Genomic DNA, 19,959 nt, shown 5'->3' with positions numbered 1-19,959 from the left:
TAAAATGGTTTCGGCGTAAGTTGCTGAGTCGTAGTTCTTGGTCGGTACAACCCCTGGTTCATTGCGGTTACATATACGCAATTGTCGTGAAAGCGTCTTTACTAGAAGACACACTTTTTATAATAAGTTCAAGTCGAAGCTTTATTTAAACCAGTTTTAGGTTACATAGTAGTATAAAGATCTCCCCACTTTTTAAACATTCGACTCAGTACAATGCGGTATATAAGAGTAATCTACACTTTAGAACAAATCACCTCACATACAGATATTAACAATAACGGTATTTCGAGAGATCACGACAGTTTAGTGCCGTTAAAATTTCGAAAAGCCTTTGACAGAAAGTACATTACTGTGTGACGTCATAAACGAGTGAGGAATAAGCGATTGTTTACATCTACTTTAAATATTTTTGATTTCGTTTTGTTTAAACTGTAGCCTGTCTAGAGCTTGTCGCTATCATCCTTTATATGTAAAAATCATTTTTAATCCCTAATATCTAACTATCTAGAAATATATACAGTAACCTTTCTATGTCACCCTTAAAAACTATTATCTTAAATAATAATCAGTAGAATCGAACCCCATGTGTATTTGCATTTTATTCTCATAACAAAAAGCAAAACAAAATACACAACAAACACTCGCTTTGCAGTTCATAAATTTCGCCACACTTCCGCGCGCACCACTTGAAGAACGGCGGTAGAAATTTACAAAAATAAATATGTTTTTTTCTAGAGCTATGTACTCACATGTGTGCTCATTCCTCTCTCCAGTAGTTTGACAACGGCATTGTCTTTTTTCATGCAACTTCTTTGCCATAAAAGTCATTTAAGTTTTTAGTAGAATATAAATAACTTACAAATGTTTACAATAACTGAGCGTAGTGAATGTGCTCTTGTCTTGTTGTTTTTATTCAGCTTTATTGTTCTTGCTATTTTTGTAAGAATTTGGAGCAAGTTTGTATGTGCCTCAAGCGCAACAGAGCTGCACTAAGCAAGGGGCTTGTGATATGGTTAAAGAAATGTGTTGCGCATGCGCATTCTTGATATTCTTAAATGAACGGAAGTGTTGGTGGCAGAATTTGTCTGTGTTGTCAGTGCTCTTTAATTGTTATGTAAACAAGAACAAGTGCACATAAATTGTGGGAAAGCAGGAAATGTAGCATAAAATTATAGAAAAGCAGAGAGGTTGCACGCAGAACATGTAAGAAAAAAAACAAATAATGTAAATTAGAACATTTAGCAGACTTAGTATTTCATTTTGGTATATATTTGTAAATATGTAAACTGACAATGCATACTATTTTGTGTGTAACCCTCGTAACTCGAATTTATTTAAATATTTTGACAAGCACGTGTTTTGACAGCTCATTTCAAATCTAGTTCAAAGTGACTTTGTTAGCGCGCCATGTGCGCTGAAGCGTTTGCGCATGCGCGTACTTGTAGCAAAGTGTAGGTGACGTGAAGAGCAGCTCGCGTGCGAAAAAAATACTCAAAATATTTATAAAATAAAAATGTAAATATAATTAGAAACACATTAAGTTATGAGAGCACTTGAGCTGTAGCAGATTTGAGTTTAGACAGTTTTACAAAATATTTCAGAGCTCCAGAAATAGATTACAAAAACATAATAGAAAAAAGACAATTAGCAGTTTTTTAAGCTAGCTATTTGCTAGCTACTAGAGCTCTTGTTGCTTCTCTTCATTTTTATAGAAAACTGTTCTCTTGAATAACTCAATCCGAATCAAAAAACTAGAGGTTTCTAAATATCTCCAAAACGAGCTGTCATAGATCGCTTCTTTGTCTATGAAGTTTCACTAAACGCCAGTCTAACGAGTGCTGGCACACATTGATCGTATTTTCTAATATAATCAAGTTTTAAACTTCAATATACATATATAATAGATAGTTAACAAGTTCGGCTTCACTAATTTCTTGAAATTATTCCTCTCATTGCTTGCAGAAAGAACTGCGCGACACCTGCTACTTCAACGAAACCATCGTACACGGTTATTTCGTGTTTCGTTCCGTAGTCGATCTGCAGCGACGTGTCGGCTTCACGCACCGAGGTAAGGCGGTCGGGCCGAAGAAGAATGTCAACGACGCCTGTTATCTGTTCACGAAGATACAGGCCGATCAGTTTTTCCATCAGCACACCGATTATTTTGCACCGAAATCGAAGAGCACCAAAATCATCAGCGGCATTGGCGCCGCACCGCAAACAACCACAGCCACACACACAACATCAGGAGCCTCGGCGCGTTTGTCGTCACAGCGAGCAGCGCTCTCAGCCGCCGCTACAACGGCGACTGTCACGGCAACGGCGGCGCAACGCAATTACAACAGCAACAACAGGCTATTGCGTACCAACAACAAGAATAAGCGAGTGAATAGCGTGCGCAGCAGCAATAGCAACAACAATAGGAACAGTAACAATAACCAAAATGAAGAGTACACTAATGGCCATAGTAGCAATTTAAGCAGCAGCAACAATAATAACAACAGCAATCAGAGCAGTAATAATAACCACAATAACAGCAGTAATTTAGTTAGCAATAGTCAGCAGCAAGTAGATTTAAGTCAGCAAAAGCAACACCACAACAGTAATGGCCGCACGCGCGAACACGTGCGTCAGCAACAGCAACAACAGCAGCATCAAGTGCGGCATCATCACAACGATCCGAATTTGATAGCACGTCGCCAGCACCACGAGCACAAACAGAAACGGCGACAACATCAGCGACAGCAGCAGCGACTGCGCAGCGGCAAATTAACTAGTCCAGCAACAACAACGGTAGCGCAAGAACGCGCCTCAGCGACAACAACAACGAAAGCAGTTTATAGCACGACAGCAACAGGCGCATTAGCGCGCAGCAGCAATCAGCATGACAAAGGTGCGCAACATGAACCGCAACCGGCGACTGTTGCCAATGTCGCAGCTAAAGCTGCTACGGCAACTGCAATAATTATGAAGTCGACTACAACTATTGCCAATAAGCGCAAGGGCCGACGAAGAAAGGGGCGTAAGCAACGAAAGCAGCAACAACAACAGCGCGCACAGCAACAAATGTTGCCGCTTATAGCGCGTGTACCCACAAAGGCCGCCGACACACCAACGCAAACCACATGGCTGTGGAGCGATTCGCCAACGCCACCGCTTTCCTCGCTGTCAACGCAAATGCTAGCCGATGTGCCGAGCAGCATATCTCCTGCCACAACATTTGGCGACTACAGCGGCGAATGGCAGTCCTCTGTGACAACACACGTCGACGCGACGTCCGTCGATACCGCAGCGCCTTCATCTTTCACAACAACTCTGTCGTCGCTGGCATGGGGCACACCTACACAAATATACTTGGACTCAACGACCGACCTGAGCGATGGCGCGTCGTCGCTCACGCCAACAAGCGATTACAACAACAACACCGATTTCTCGATCGAAGAGTCGCTGAACGCTACGTTTGTTACTGAAATCGATGATAGCAGCATGACGCCGGAGTCTACAATGGACGTAGACGAACAATTAAGCAGTATTACTTCCCAACAACAACACTTTACAACAAAAAATGTGGCAACACCAGTCTCAACAGCGGAAACCATCAGGCCTACATCAACCACGTGGTCAGAGAGTAGTGAACAGAATTGGTCATCAACCACACCAACTAATGACACTGATGACGTTGAAACAGTGTTCCCCTTCCCCACAGCAATAGTCGATACTGAAACCGTTGCAGCCACAGCAATTTTCTCAGAGGATGTCAATGCGACAGAGGAGACGCAAACCGTTTCTGAGGACGCAGATTTATTTGCAACAATCAACTCTACCTCCAGTGAAATTGAAGCGGAAAGTAGCAGCAACACCTATCACGACGATGGCATCACCGAAGCACTGGCAGAAGTTGGTGGCACACAGAGTACAACAACTGCACACCAAAAAGTGTATGACTTACCGGCTGAGCGTGGCAATATCGGCCACATGTGGAAAAAGCAGTCCGGCATCGCTGCGAGCATAGCCACACTGCTGCACCAACAATTGCTGGCAACTAGTGCCAGCAACGGCAACGTATACGCTTGGCGGCCGGAGCGTGGTGAAGAATACTCAGATGAAATAATCGTGGCTACCGGACGACCAGTCGCCACAGAGCTCGACACGTCAACCGATATTGCTTCAGGCGACCGTGCAACATGGTGGCAACATCATATGAATCACAGCGGTACGAACTTTTGGGACAAAGGCATTGGTGATGAGGTGCCGAGCAGCGACGACGATGCCGATTTAGACTGGCTGAAGCACATCACCAAGCAACGAAATTCAAGCAAGCGCAGACATAACCACCGCAAAACCAACAACAACAGCAGCAAAGATGTTGAGGCCGTGTCCCAGCAACCTTTGCAAGCGTTGTTGGCGAGCGATTCTAGCCTTAGTTTTAGCAAAAAATATGTGGCGGAAGGCAAATTACAACGACAAAGCAGCAAAGCGTTTAGCGGAAGCAATAAATTGCTAGCAGCAACAACAACAGCGCACGAGTACAGCAGCACAATGGCAACATCGCGCACCAACAGTGCAACAACACATACCGAAGGTGTTATTAATCCCACAACTACAACCACAACAATTAATAATAAAGAGTTGGCAACAACAACGACAACACAACACCTTTACCCACTTCAGCAATTGCTTGGCAACAAAACGATTTTGCCGCTACACAATCCACCGTCGTTGGTGCATTTTGATGGCAATAGCAATCACTTGGCGCACACACATACACCCACAGCAAGCACGCTTATCACATCCACTTCCGCCGCTGCACCAACTTCAACGACTGTAACCGGTGATGCGACAACCGTCGTCGCTGCATTAACCACCAAAAAGTCAATACGCATCTCAACGCAGAAGTTGCTGGCCACACCCTTCCATCAGCTGACCTATGTGCGCAACAACGCCGGCGACATTGATATCGACAACATTGACAACATCAGCGTCTATCCGGATCTGCTGGAGGAATCTGGCGAGCTGGCGGAACAGCGCTCGACGGAGCGCGCGGAAACCGACGCAACACGCAATAGTAGGCTGACAATCGTTAGCGGCTATCTGCCCACTTCGGCGACAGCGACGCTACCCGAGTCGATACGACTTGCTAAGGTGAAGATAAATAAAGAAAGAAAGCGTATGATGAGCCTAAGAAAAAGGCATAGCAGGCGACACGCGTAGTCGTGATTTGAGAAAAATCTAATGAGAATTTAGAAATGGTTATTTCTGGAATGCTTCAACTTAACCAAAAGCTTTCGAAGTAGCGCTTTAAAAACCAAAAATGCCTAACACTCTAAAAGCTTTGCAAAATTTCTCGCCAGGTACACGGCGCAACCCAAAATCATTTTTAATTGACTGTAAAAGCACAAAACATGTAAGCTTTTTAGTAAAGCTTTTCAAAATTTTTCACCAAAGTATTGGAATTTCTAAAAAATTCACAGAGAAGTCATAGTCATGTGGTGTAAAAAATTTGCAAATTTTTCCAAAACGCTTACTTTATATTAGCAAACCGAAGCAGGCAGTGAAAGCTTAAAACGATGTATGAAAGCTTATAAACAAAAGCTTGTGCTTATACAGCTTTCTCATAATAAAAAGCAGGCTTGTTTGTGCGCTCATCAGCAATGAAGCAAAAACAATTTAATCTTAAAAATAGTTGCGGTTTAAGATTTGTACTGAAATATAAATTGAGCAAAAATAACTCAGAACTTACTAACATATTGTATTGTGTTGCATAAATATTATATCTTATAGATATTAGAAATACACAGTTTTTAGCGAAATTGGTAGACACAGCGTTGACATACGAATAAATTTAATATTTCACAGCGAAAAAACCACAAATTCACCAAACACCGAACACGAAGCAGAGCCGAATTCATGCAAACACGACTCATACGAAAAAATGCACGTTTTTGGACGCCACAAACAATTTCGTACGCATTACTGTGTTGCATAACATAGCGAATGGCCGTTGATAACTTTAAACACTGAATAGTTAAATAGACAATGTTTAATGCATATTTTGTTGCAGATAATTAAAAACAAATGAGACAATAAACAGCTGGCATATGTAGTTTATGGTTAAAAAAAAGAGGTAACGAAGCAAAGTGTAGCAGATGACGCCAATACAGATGTGAAGGCTCGAAAAAATACATATAGATGCAAAATTCTACTTTTGAAAATAAACAAAAAAAAATAAGCAAATAAATAAATCGTAGAGCAAACAATTTTTGACAGAAATTATTATTAAAGCGTTAAATGTGCTTTTTGATATGTGCAGAAAGATAACTATACGTATATAAGTGAATAAATATAGTAACAGAAGAATTAGTATCTAATAAATGTTTGAAATTTGCACGATTGAGCCTTGGCGAAGCGAAAAAAAATTAATCAAAATATATAAAACTAAACTACAGCAAAAAAAGCAGTAATTTCAACTGAGAAACGAACGTTTTATCAACTAAATCGCACACAGTAACACTTCCAAAATAACAAGAAAAATATATATACAAAAGAGCATAGAAAAACAATTTCAAAATTAAAATATAAAAATCATATTCAATTATTTGCAAATTTAACTATACCAAAAATGTGAAATATACCTTTGCGAAAACGGTAAATGCTTGGGTTAAAATATAAAAGCATAAATTTACTAAGACGAGCATTATTTATTTGAAAACAGTGGTAAAATATACAAGAATTGAAGCTAAAAATGCAAAAAAAAAACAACAGAAAAATTATAGTACGAAGCAGATTTTCCTATAATTACAACAATAATTAACCACAGCAAAGATATATTAAACATTTTGCATTAAACAAAAAAGCAAAATAAAGAATTTAGACTTTTGCAAGCATACTAGGCGAAAAATTATATACAATTAAAAACAATTTAACATAAAAAACAAACACTTAAGGGAACTATTTATTAAAGGCGAATTATAGCAACTACTTAATTAGAAGAATAAATTTATGAAAAAATTAATATTAACGGCATAGTATTGCAGAAAAAACTGCTAAAACTACGAAAGTATGCAGGCGTCAAAATACTTTGGATTTAAAAAGCCACTGAAGCAGGAATAATATTAAAAAAATTTTGAACATTTTAGTTTGTTTACATATTTATTGTTTTTATATTGCATTTGGTATGAAACACAAAAAATATGCAGAGCGAACACACACGGAAAATGATGTTGTAAAGAGCAAGACTATGCGTTGATTTGCCAGGCTAACACAGTGCGCCTGACTAACTAATACTAGCAAACGTAGTGCACAAAGCAAAAAAAGAGCAATGCTGCACGCAGATTGGTTGATTTATAAGTTAACGCTCTTGACTTGGTTTGCGTGGCATAAATCGGCACTACGCTTGTTTGACACTATTAAGGAAATAAAATTGCAAACTCAGAGCAATGCCTGCAAATATACCTATATTTTCTACATTATTTCGAAATTAAATTAATTTTTAATAGACCGTTAAACAAATATTTAACACGAACTTCACTAAATGAAGTACCAACAAAAAAATATAACAACACATTTAAAGAAAGAAAAAATATTACAAAGTTAAAAAGAAATGTTATCAAAACAAATTTGTTGCTCGAATAATTATTAACACATACATATATAACAGCAAAAGAAGTGTGTATTATTTATAACCGAATTGAAAACAAAACTAACCGAAATCCTAAAGTAACAAAAGAGAGCTGTTTCATGACTTCAAACCACAGAACCTGAGGAATATATATAATAATGAAGACTTAACCAAACGAGAAATGGAATGTTGAGAAAAACTACTTTATAGTTAATAAAATAATTTCCATTTCCATAAAAAATGTAAACTTAAAATTAAGCCTAAACGTAAAAAAGCGCATGCATTTGTATAGACGAGCGTACGGTATAATGAAATTAATTAGTACATAATTAAATATGGTTACGAATATGTCATAACACGTGTACTTGAAGCTGCTATGGCGAAAATGTAGGAAATGCATATTCTTGAAAAATATATAAGCTACTAAAACTCAAGAGCAGTGCTTAAGCACACTGAAGCACAGTTTTAAAGCCAAGCGGGTAAATAAGATCAAATAAAAAACAAACAAATAGGCAGCAACTAAAATATAATACATTGTAAAAATAGTGCTTAGCTTTATTTTTAGTTTTAATTTTAATTTACACAAATTTTTTTTAATTGTTTTTTTTTTTTTTTAACTTAGACTCGTTTTGTTAGCTTTACTGTTAATGTAATGCATAAAAATAGTATATGACCCCTTTTTTTGTATTGTATTAAATATATTTTTCACTTAACCCAAAATATAATAGGTATTTAAACTAGATGAGAATCTAAACAATAAGCAAAGTAAAATATGCCGAAAATACGAAAAAAATATTCATTCACACACACTTCAGTTAACTACTAATTGCATAAGGCTTAGACATTTATAGGAATAAATATGTATGTAGAGTATTAAAATGAATGGAAAACAATAGAAGTGTAATGCAGAAGGTACTATAAGTAATTAACAAATGAGTAATTGAATTAAATATGCTGGTTATAAATATTGTAGCATACAAGTGAAGTGAAATCTAACGACTAAACAATAAAAAAACAAAAAACAGTAAACCGAAAACAAAACGAAAATGTTTTAAACGCCAATATTTGTAAATTAATTTTGCTGCCTCAAAATATATAAATATGTATGTATTTAACACATAATTAACTATTATCTATACACTAACAGCTACCTAAACTTTACATTATTTAAATTAACTATGCATATGTTGCGCACACAACTGCATATGTCGCAATAATTTAGTAATCCTATTCTTTTATTATTTTTCCAACAACTTTAAGTCTAACTAACGCTTTGCAGTTTATTCTACACACACACATACTCTTACATACTACGCTCTATTCGAAAACCTACAACACTACAACTTTTCACTTGCGCTTTCACAACGCATAAGCTTTTACTGAAGCTTTCACTCATATACAACGGCATACAAATTCACTTTGTAGATAATTTTCCTTAGTTTTTAAATAAAATAAATTACTACTACTATTGTACTAATTTTGTTTAGTTCAACTATTAATTAATTTATATATAATTTGTTTTATTTTAAATGTATAATTAATGATTAATTATTTATGTGTAGAAAAGAAAGCGCCGCAACTGCTAAATAAAATCAAATATATATAAAATACTAATGGAAAGACTTTTTATTAATTTTCCGAGTCGCACATTTTTATTTTATTTATTTAAATTAAAAATTTTATGCCACAATTACTTTTTCAGCTTATAAAAATTTGCGTTTAAATCTTTAATCACACTAATGTTACAAAACCAACGCATTCTTACACAATAAATCTAAAATTGCAACAACAATTACTGCATAACGAAAAACTAAGAAAAAATTGATATTTACTCAAATGAAGAAATGCGTTCAGCAAACCCTATTAATTCGCAAGTAATTATAATAAAAATATAAAAAGGTATTTAATGAAACGAATTCTTAGTTACTACGTTAATTTTCAAGGGCATAAGAATTTATGAAAAACGTAAAATAATTGAAAAGTGAAAAACTGGAAGAGATAACTGCGTATAAATAAATTTAATATTGAAAAATATTAACAAAAAATAAATTGCTGTTTTATTTTCTAAGGGGCTTAAGGGCGCCAGACCATGACTAGCATGCATAAAGTATCGAAAAGCACAAAAAATGCACGATTAAGTCTACAACTTTGCGTAGTATATAATATTCTTAAATAAACTTACGCTCTTCTAGTAAAGTCTAGAGATAATCCACAATTTTTTAATCAACATCGTATGCCACATTAAACTCGCTCTGTTTTATTAAACTCATCAAGCTTAAACCCCACTTTGAAGCAGTCTACATATCTTTGACCTAATTTGCCTACTCAGTTTTATTGCTATTTACCGAAGATGCTATTTTACGAATTACTTAGTTGCGTGTCCGCCATTGCCAACCTGCACTTGCAACTAGACATTCATGCAACTAGCATACTATTACAATCAGTTGGTTGCGCATGAGCGCTTAAATGGACGCGTCATTAAATCAAAGATGCACAAAAGTTGAAGTCATAATTTTATTGCCATGCTCAGTGCCAGTGTTTGTGCACTAGCTGAGGCATAAAAAATATTCAACGAACAAAAAATTGCTTGTACCAAAGCTGACAAGCAATGCCGGGTAGCATTGCGCTTCAATTTTCCACAATCGAGAAAAAAATACTACGCAAACGCTCTGCGCGCGCTTACATTTTTATATCGCTTTTAACTCGTTAACGAGATTGTGGCGATAACTGCGTGAAAACCGAAATTAAATGAGAGAGAATGTGATCATTTTTCATGAGACGGCGCTAAAGGATAGAAAGTATAATTCCTTTAATATTACTTATGACTGACAGCGACTTATGACTGACAGGTTTGAAGAATCCTAGAGCATATTTTGATTGACTTTGCAATCGACTAAGCAGTTTTTCCAAGCTTAGAGCAGCCGGCACATACATTTTTTATTTTCTTAAATTTTTCTCACAAACTCGAGTTTATTGCTCACTTAATTGTTTAGCATTAAGCACAACTCTCACATAAAGAGTGAAATATTCAAGAACTCAACTCAAGCACTTTTAGGGTAGATTATACAAAACTATAACAAAAGCTGAAGTCAGTGGTGAAATGACTCTGACCCATAAACTCTTTATTTTCCTAAAATTTCGTCACAAACTCGAGTTTAGTGCACATTTAAACACTCACATATAGAGTTTAATATTCAAAAGCTCATCTCAAGCACTTCTTATTGAAAATGGGATATAGCATACAACACTATAACAAAACCACACAGCATTAATAAATACATTTCAACTCGAGTTATTGGCGCAAGTGGTACTGTTTTAATTTCAACTGGAACAGCACATTAGTGGTCTATGGAATCAGCCGAACTCTCCTCCTTCGACGAGATTGTTTTGAATGTCAACAGCGATGTGAGATAGAAGGCTACTTTGATAAAATGTACGCTCAATTGAGCTCAATTTTAATAATGATTGAAATATGGACTATGGAAGAGGCAATTTAATATAGATCAAGAAATAGTTGTTACAGATAAATTCTCATGCTGAAAGGCGCTTAAATCTGTTCGGCGTGTGTAAAATTCGCAAATCATTCTAATGTTTAGGAACTCATCGACCTAACCTCGTACTACATTATTTTTGCGTGAATTGCGTTTAAGCGCCAATACATTTTGGCTTTCAAGATTTCGAATGTTGCAGATGCGTTTCAACGGCACAACCAACGCGTAGCTTGAAACGCTGGCAACAAACAAACAACGCAGGTGTTTATGTCTTTACCACTGTGATTTCTTTTTATACAAATACTTTATGACTGTTTGCTGCTTTTTGATGCTAAAATTCAAGCACGTTTGCATCAAATTGTTCGAATTTTGATAAATCCCTGTGGCAACATGTGGTCGGCGTTTCGCTTGTTTTATGCGTACCAGATAAGCGCATCGACAACTCGACAAATGATAGTTTATTAGACGGTATTTGCTATGCGCGAAAAGTTTCGTTTTTCAAAAGCCTGTGAATTCCGAGTATATGTAGTAAATAAAAACACCAAAACGCTATGCAAAAATCCAACCGACACTGATGCGCCCACCCCGCTTGCCAATCAGCGCACGCATTAGCGAGTTTTTAATCGCCGTTGCCACAGACGTTGCAGCAGCGCCTCGTAATGTGCGTGGCGGCTTTAACTTATTTATTAAGTGATTTGGCAATTTACTGTCCAACCACATACCTGTGTATTTACTACTTTGTTTCAGTGACTCGGTAAGCAAAACCGACCGTGCGCGCTAATGAAATGTGCATTTTCGTTTTTTTCCATTATTTTTTTTCATTTTTTCTTCAATTTTTGTTTTGCCGATTTACCTCGCAATTTCTGTCGTCATTTGTGCGTGGCAGACGGGTAGTTAAATATGTAATACACTAACGCGTACACAGGCATTTTTGCTGGCAGTTATATGCGCATATATTTAGCATAAATATTTGAGAGCTTAATTGTTTTGCTAATTACTCCATCAGCCAGTTAATTAAGTTTTAAAAATGAAAAAACTCGAGTGTTGAGTATTGAAACTTCAATAGTATCGAATATATCGTAAATCACTTTGATAGTGTTTATAACGATGTGTTGCGCATGCTTTCGAAAGGCAGTCAAGGTTCGAGTTTTTTATTAAGTTGTCAGTCGTGAATGCGTTCTTTATCTTAAGATAACTCGCACAGAGTTGATGTGCGGATTTTCAAGCGAGAAATAGGCGTTACTATTAAAATTAAAGAATTCTAAGTAGCTGCAGCTTTAATTGGTAAAAGTTGTAGTTTATGTATGGCAAGCGGTTTTGTTGTCTCATATTTCAGGACAATGAACTCCAATATTTCTAACCTCGATGTGTATAAAAAAAATTAGGATTCACGTCTTTCTAGTGATGCGAACTTACGCTATACGCGATTAGCGCAAAGTGACGCCAAATCCACTATATAATACGCATAAATTATTGAGATAGATTCTGTAGATTATTGCACTAAAAGCTTAGCTTTCGGCAAGCATGGTAAGAAATATTCGAAATTGAGAACTTTGAGGGTTTCTTAAAACTTTCAATTAGTTGCAATTCAAGTTGCCTAAAAGCTCTACAAAAGCTCAAAAGTTGACAAAAGCTGAAAAGCTCATTTTCCAGCAAGATCCCCAAGACTACCCGAATGCACAAGCGTTTAAGGTGTCTCAGGCAAATAGTGAAGCGTCGGATTAACTTTTGTACTTCAATTGCAACAGCAATAACTATACTTTGCAGGAAAATTTGCTTTTGAGCTTTTTTAGAGCTTTTAAGTACCTTGAATTGTAACTAATTGAATGTTTTAGGAATTCAAAGGAATCAAAGTTCGCAATTTCGTTTACCCTGTTATGTAATACGTAAAGGAGTTGCATATTACTACCGATTGCTGCATACGATAGCGGCAACTCTGTAAAGCCGCTGTATTGGCGATATTTCACATTATAAGCTATCAATACCATTATCATATACTTTCTAGAAAGCATAAAAGCTGCTAAATGCGCTTGATCTTTATCATAATACGCGCTATTCCCTAATGTTTAGTGTTTTTTGCAATAATGACTTTATTATTGGACCTATTCGCTTGCAATTGGCGTTGACTTGTTCATTTTACGATTAGTTACGCGTCTACAATTACCATGAGACATGCATCGTTACGCATGTAACGTCTGGGGAGTTGCCTCCCCACGTGTGTGCTTATATCGGGTGTCGTTCACTGGCACAGTTGTAATTAATTTCTGCTAGCGATAGCTGTTGCTGTTGCTGCTATTGCCACGAATTACTGACATTGTTTTTGTTAGCCATGATGGTTGTTCGCTGTTGTTGCTGCCGTGCACCTAAAACCAGTAACACTGTGACTGTGCCACAGAGCACAGTAACAAGAACAACAACACGACAACCGCTGCAAATGAAAATGAAACAGGACACGAGCAGGCGGGCAGACAACAACAAAAATGTCACTTTGACTGCCACTACAGTGGTAAACAAAAGCAGTGGTATGCCAAGCAGCAACACCGACGCGCAACACTAACAACAAAAACAGCGTTTGGAGCTGCATTGCAGGTGCAGGAAATCGATACTAGTTTGGCATTCAACTGAACTGGAGCATTTGCATTACTTTTATTATTATTTTCGTTACTATTTTGCACACACACAGCGCAGGCGTACACCATATATGTATGTAGTTGTGAATGTATGCATATAGAGGCGAGCGCTTGCAGCAGGAATGGCTGCTGTTTGTGGCAGATCATGTAAAGCAATCGGCTGGCAAATGGCTAAAACAAAACAGAAAGCAAAAACAAATAATTTATTTTGAGAATCGCTTAATGAGTGTTTCTTCTCCAGTCATTCGAGCCGCGCATTGCTGCTGGACAATGCTGGGCAGCAAAGCGGCAAATAATTGAAATTCCAAGAACTGTAAAGTGAAGTTGGTACTTTGGGAGTCGGCGATGAAGCGCCTTTAGGCGGACATAAATTATTGCTTTTCAAAAGTGAGAGTAAAATTTGCAAAATAATTTTTATTCATTTACCTATATTCCAAAGGTGCCGAGTGGCATCGGCAATGTCCGCACGAAAGTATATAGGGCACAATAAACCATTCAATCTACAGGAACGTATCTCAATTTAGATGCGACCTTTAACTGTTAACAGTTACACTTTCTGAACAATATTGAATATTTCTGCAAAGACCGCCCCAAGAGTTCGATTGCCATGAGACAGCGCTTCTATTTGCCACGAAACAATCGAAGTTCGATCTCAAAAAATATTTCAAGGATTAAAAAACTGCTTCAAAGTATTCTACAACCGCTAGTCGCTGGCTTAAAGCTCAGTTATTTTGCCGGCTAGATTACGAGCGCTACGAGGAAGCACAATAAAAATTGGAGACCCTATTACATATTGAAATCACCTTACTACGAGTGTATATTACCTTTAAATTTGGAAAAAAATATGACACAATTTCTGTGAACAAGATATATTTGCGACTGCTTTCGGCTTGCACTTGAATTCTTTTTATTTACGTTTATTATTATAGTTTTTGTTTGTTTTGTCAACACAGCGCCTTCATAAATCTTATACAAATATTTGCATTTATTGCGGCTTAAATGATCAGGCTACAGCAAAAAGAACGGAAACCACAAATAACAAGCGAAAAAAACCACAAATAACAAGTCGAGTAAAATATTAAGCGAGAAAAAGTGTTCGAACAACAGTCAACAAGTGACTAAATTTAAAAATGTTGCGCATGCGCATAAACACTAACAACAGCACGACAACAAAAATGCAACCAAACACTCAATAATGGCACAAAGCATTCCGCCAAAGCAATGAAACAAACAAGAATTGTATATATTGTGTGCCGCAAGCGAGCAAAGTTCGACCAAATTCCGGCGACAAGCGGCCAAAGAGGACATGCGCAAGTTCTTAATTCTACAAACACACGCTGGAAAACTTATACACAAATATACTTTTGTGTGTGTGTGTATAATGTGGTAACGAAGGCATAGCCGCAAGAGTTTGCCGCGTTGTGGCAGCCGCCAAATGGTCACTTGTCCGCCAGCTATAGGTGAGAGATGACAAAATACCGGCGTCTACATATACTATATACTGTATATAAAAAAATATACTGGTATATATGTTCACGTACGAAAATTTATTGGCAGACAGTCAATGATTGAGGTGAGCATGCAGCTACAGTCGGTATATTTTACATACATGTGAGCTTAGACCGCGGTGAGTAGATCCTTTAATATAATATAAATGGGAGAGAAAAAGCTAATCAAAATTTAGGTGGCATGGTGTCAGCCATTGGTCGGGTGTTAATACGGTCTCGTTCTGGTTACCTAGACACGACACAGAAAACGAGTACTGATAGTGCTTGAGAAGTTAACACCTCATTACACCAAGTCCACATTCTAGAATTAGTAACGTGACAGTATTCGATAGTTATAAAGAAAGAGAAAGACAATATCTTAAACCACTTTACCTAGTAATGCTAGGACTGTATCGTCATTGAAGGTCTACGACAATTAGAAAAGAGAAGAGTTGCTATAAAGTTGAAAGAAATTTTAAGTTTTAGGAGTCCACTTCCTTAATTTTATTTAAGAACTGGAAAACAATTGGAAATTAGGAAGTTATGTGATTTTATAGCTCAAAAAGTCGGTTCATACGGGAAGAAGCATATTGAGATAAGTGAGTTATACTAAGAATAATTTTGTCAACGAGTTCGTTCTAGAACTCATTACACTGACCGACCCCCATTAACCTCAATTATAGCACGCTTATCAGTCTTCATTGCCTCACCGCGTTCATTCTCTCATTCAAATTTGGTTTCCTTGTGTCGTTTCGATTTGCACTTTTCTGCTTTCTTATTATTTTCTTTGTGCGTGGTCTTTTATTTTCACTTGACCAATCAAGCAAACATTGGACCGACGCGTCGCTCGCGTTTTGGCGGTGAATTTAAAAAGAATTTCGCCGACAATGAAGTCAGACTGAACACCACCAAGGAATATGGAATTATTTCCTGTTAAACGAAGGCAATAAAAGCTGGAAGCGGTAACTAGCGGTTCTCACAGACGCTGCCACAAACTGGACGAACAGCACACAATTTGCAGCATAAATGTGAACGAATGCAGTGTTGACCGGCTCTCGGTTAGTTTGGGGCAACGAGACTTGCTTGCGGCGTTTACCTGCGGACGGCGAAAAGTGGTGTGCCGAAAATGTATAATATATAAAATGATTGAAAGACTCTGCGAAAGCCAGCAAAAAATCGTAACAATTTAAGTACACTTTCGTATACGATCGGCAGTCATTATAAGAACAGTTAGCAACAGATTAAAAACTGGCTGCGCAGCACACAGCAAATAAGCAAAAAAAATCGAGAATTATACGCGATAAGGTCCAACGTTGCATTTTAATTAAGCGCTCTTTTGTCATCAAAAGTATAAGCATTTCTGAATATGATTAAAACTAAAGACGCGTAAAGGAAAGCACAAGATTATCTCAACACTTGCAAGTGGAGACAGCGAAGCAAGGTCGAAAGAGCAGCGTTCGCAATTTGTGCGGTCTCTGTGAATGAAGTGTAAGTGACAAGCTCAAGTGGAGACTTGCGTAGAATAATGCATGAAATGCCACCAAAGTAAAGTGTAGAGATATTTTTGTTTTCGAAAAATTTTACTGAATGTTATTTCCAAAACTAAAGTAAGATGAAATTTAGAGGAAGCATAATGCTTGTAGGCCCTCAACGCACGCAGGAAGACTCTCTCTCCAGTCTTATTTAAATATGACGAAGTTATAGCTATAAAGTTATTATGAAACTCACTAAAACCCACTGACCAATATTTGCACGCTTCGGAATAATTCAGACTAATGAGATAATTTCTCTTCAGGTCAATAGTTAAATATGTCTAGGTTGACAAAGTTGAAAGCTTTAAAAAAAACAAATGAAATTGACTTCAAGCGCAAGGGTCGCAACATTACCGCAAACACATTACCCGCGCCGTCGCCTAACGAAATCCAGGCAATGGAAGTTCTTTGTGCTAAAAATCGCTTTAGGCGATATTCTTGCAACGCAAAACGCACCTCCTAAGAATGCTCGCCACATTTGCGGCCAACACGTGTAGCATGTGACAATGTGGCACCATTGGTTTGGTGTCAGACAATGTCGCAACATTGAAATTTGTCATTTTTATTACACAATATCATTGTCGGCGCATATGCGCACGCGCAGAACAATTTAATAAGACGTTGCAACGATACGAGTATAACAACAATAATAGCGTGTATGAAAAATGTCAGAACAGCGCTAAAATACAAGTAAAAGAATGAATGAAAAAATGCTGCGGCACGCATTGTTATGCGGCGCGTTGCGCATGTGTGACGCATTGCATCGGCAGGCGTGCTCCGTGTTGTGCTGTGTGCTTCTTTGCGTTGCGGTGCCATATTGTTGTTTACGCCGCGGCAAATGCGCTGCATTATTTGTCAACGCTGACAAAGCACTTGCGCGCGCACCAGACGGTCAAGAACAATGGGCCAAGAACAGCAGCGCCAACAACAACAACTGCGCCAGGGCGAGAGTTTTGCAGCTGTCGCGCACTGCCAGTTTAGCCTCTTCTCTGCCTGACCGTCCCAACTGCTTTGTTGACATTGCCATTTTCAATTTTTTCTACGTTATGTTGCTGCGGTAGGCATTTAAATGCCGCACACTCAATCAGACAGCTTTTGCTTTTCGTTTTTGTTGAGGATGTGTTTACTCCGACTAACTGCTGTTGTTTCACTTGTAGCACGTCTGCAACTACACACTTCACTCCATGTCCACGGCGCGTTGTGCAAACATAAATACCACACGCTTCAACAACTCCGCAGCGTCCTGCGTGCCGCGTTCTTTCCCGCCGCCTATGTCGTTACTCTGTTACTCAATTATTGCCTTTTTGATTGATGACTTTGGCGGTGACAAGTTGACATTTATTTTCTAACCGCGTCGCCACAGCCGCCGACGCCACCACGAACGAAAACTGGTTAGTCATATTGCTCTGACTCCGGTTGCAATGCAGGCAGGCTGAGAGACAAGCGGGCAGTTTGGTTACGTCGCCTTCAACATTGTCCACTAAGGCATCTTCCTGCAGTTGGTATGTCCATAAACTCACGATATTTTTTTATATTTTTATTTTTTAGAGCTCTAAGTGAGTAAGTGCACACATGTCAGGAATTTTTGCTCATTTTTTGTTTTTGATGCAAATGAAAATACTTTGCGAGTTATTTATATTTGAGGATAGAAAGAATGCTTTGTGAAGGGTAAAGAGAATTTAAATTTATATTTTTAAATATTTTTAACAGCTAAAATATTTCTTGCGTTCGTTTCTGCGGTGTTTATTAACCTCCTTGTGTTTTTAATCAAATAGCTTGTTTAGAAAATTTAATTTATGAACTTTTGAAACAGTTGCGATACTTAAGCGTTTACCTTTTGGTTGTGGCGTGAAAATCAAACCAGGCGGTTAAACAATATCGAACAATCTTTTTAAAACGCATTTTCAGCATATATTTTAGTAGCACAACTTAGGGCTACCATAAATGAGCAAGATGGGTGGCATTGATTCAGTAATCCTGGAATATAGATTGCAGGCAACTTCAACAAAGCTTACCAATTAATCGCCTCAGTCCATGACGTGCATTACAAAACCACCTGCAGACATCTGAGCCAAAATTATTCTCTATTTTTTTTACTTTTTTTAACGCTTATTTATATATGTGGCCGCTAGCAGTTATCTATGGAATACAAAAGGGTTTTCACACTTGACTGTCGCACTTACAGCGAATTGGCGCCAACGCCAAGGCAGAAGATTAATCGCAACAATCAACACAAATTGACGACGACATCGCACAAATCGTTTAGCTTCATTTGCATGCAACACCCGACTGCAGCGCGAGTAACGCGGATCGCTGAATGGACTGAATGAGCAGCCGCCACACCATGCCAATTGGCATGACACTGGCGTGTGGCACTATTGTACTTACTATTTCATCTACTGCATAAAGGGGAAGGCCACCCAAGGCTATGCGCGTGGATTAGCATTGAAATTAAATTTGTACATGCTTGTTGTTGCTGTGCCGCTTTGACAAATTGCCATCATTTTTAAAGTGTCAGTCGGCGGTGGGACATGTGTCACTCGGCGATTTAGATTAGATATCAAATGTGCACAAGGATATTAAGATGAATCAAATAGTATGGGGGACAAAGGGCTTGAGACTCGAAAATTGGGTTAAGTAAAGCTATTTAGATATCAATAGTCGCTACTCATTAGAATTTGTTTAAAAAAAACTAATTTCGGTATTTTTCGGTTAAAAAGCGAATGACTGAAAGAAATTTTAGAATTGAAAAAGATAAAATTTAGCATTTAAAATATTTTTGGGACGCCCAAACTCATTTAAAGAAACTTACAATGCTAAAAAACACATTCACGGTATGAATAAGCTAAAGGTGCAAAAATAGTTCCAAGAGAAAATCAGCAAATTTTCCGCGGTAACTTAACATTTTGAAGTCTAAAACTTAAGCTTCCGATTAGTAAGAATTGATTGATGCGGCAAAAAATTTAATTGATTAAAGTCCAGCGTTCAAGCCGTAATTAACTTTTTAAGAGGCACCAGTCTACCAGTCAATTCCAACACATTTTCTCATTCAATCAAGCATAACAGATCAGAAATCGTTCATTGGCGTGTTAAGTAAAAACCATAATTATTCCAGCAGTACTAAACAAGATCGACAGACACACCAACATTGAACAACCGCGCCATAATTATAGGCAACAACAAATTTGCCACATGCGCCAC

The 19,959-nt window shown here is 37.7% G+C and overlaps 1 protein-coding gene and 1 long non-coding RNA gene across 7 annotated transcripts in view; one reads left to right on the top strand and one right to left on the bottom strand.

Annotated features, from left to right (window-relative positions):
* ths (thisbe) overlaps window positions 1-5,922 on the top strand; it is a 117,830-nt gene extending 111,908 nt beyond the window's left edge. For both annotated transcript variants that reach the window (XM_036374554.2, XM_036374555.2), the window contains one exon: window positions 1,963-5,922. In XM_036374554.2, the coding sequence (XP_036230447.2) occupies window positions 1,963-5,211 (3,249 nt within the window). In that variant the 3' untranslated portion in view covers window positions 5,212-5,922. The remainder of the gene's footprint in view (window positions 1-1,962) is intronic.
* LOC138857017 (uncharacterized) overlaps window positions 1-19,959 on the bottom strand; it is a 293,806-nt gene that overhangs the window by 262,815 nt on the left and 11,032 nt on the right. The window lies entirely within an intron of this gene.

Source organism: Bactrocera oleae, chromosome 4, assembly GCF_042242935.1.
Source record: "Bactrocera oleae isolate idBacOlea1 chromosome 4, idBacOlea1, whole genome shotgun sequence".
NCBI lineage: Eukaryota > Metazoa > Arthropoda > Insecta > Diptera > Tephritidae > Bactrocera > Bactrocera oleae.
The sequence above is the reverse complement of the archived record's forward strand: the minus strand, read 5'-3'. Positions and strand labels throughout refer to the sequence as shown.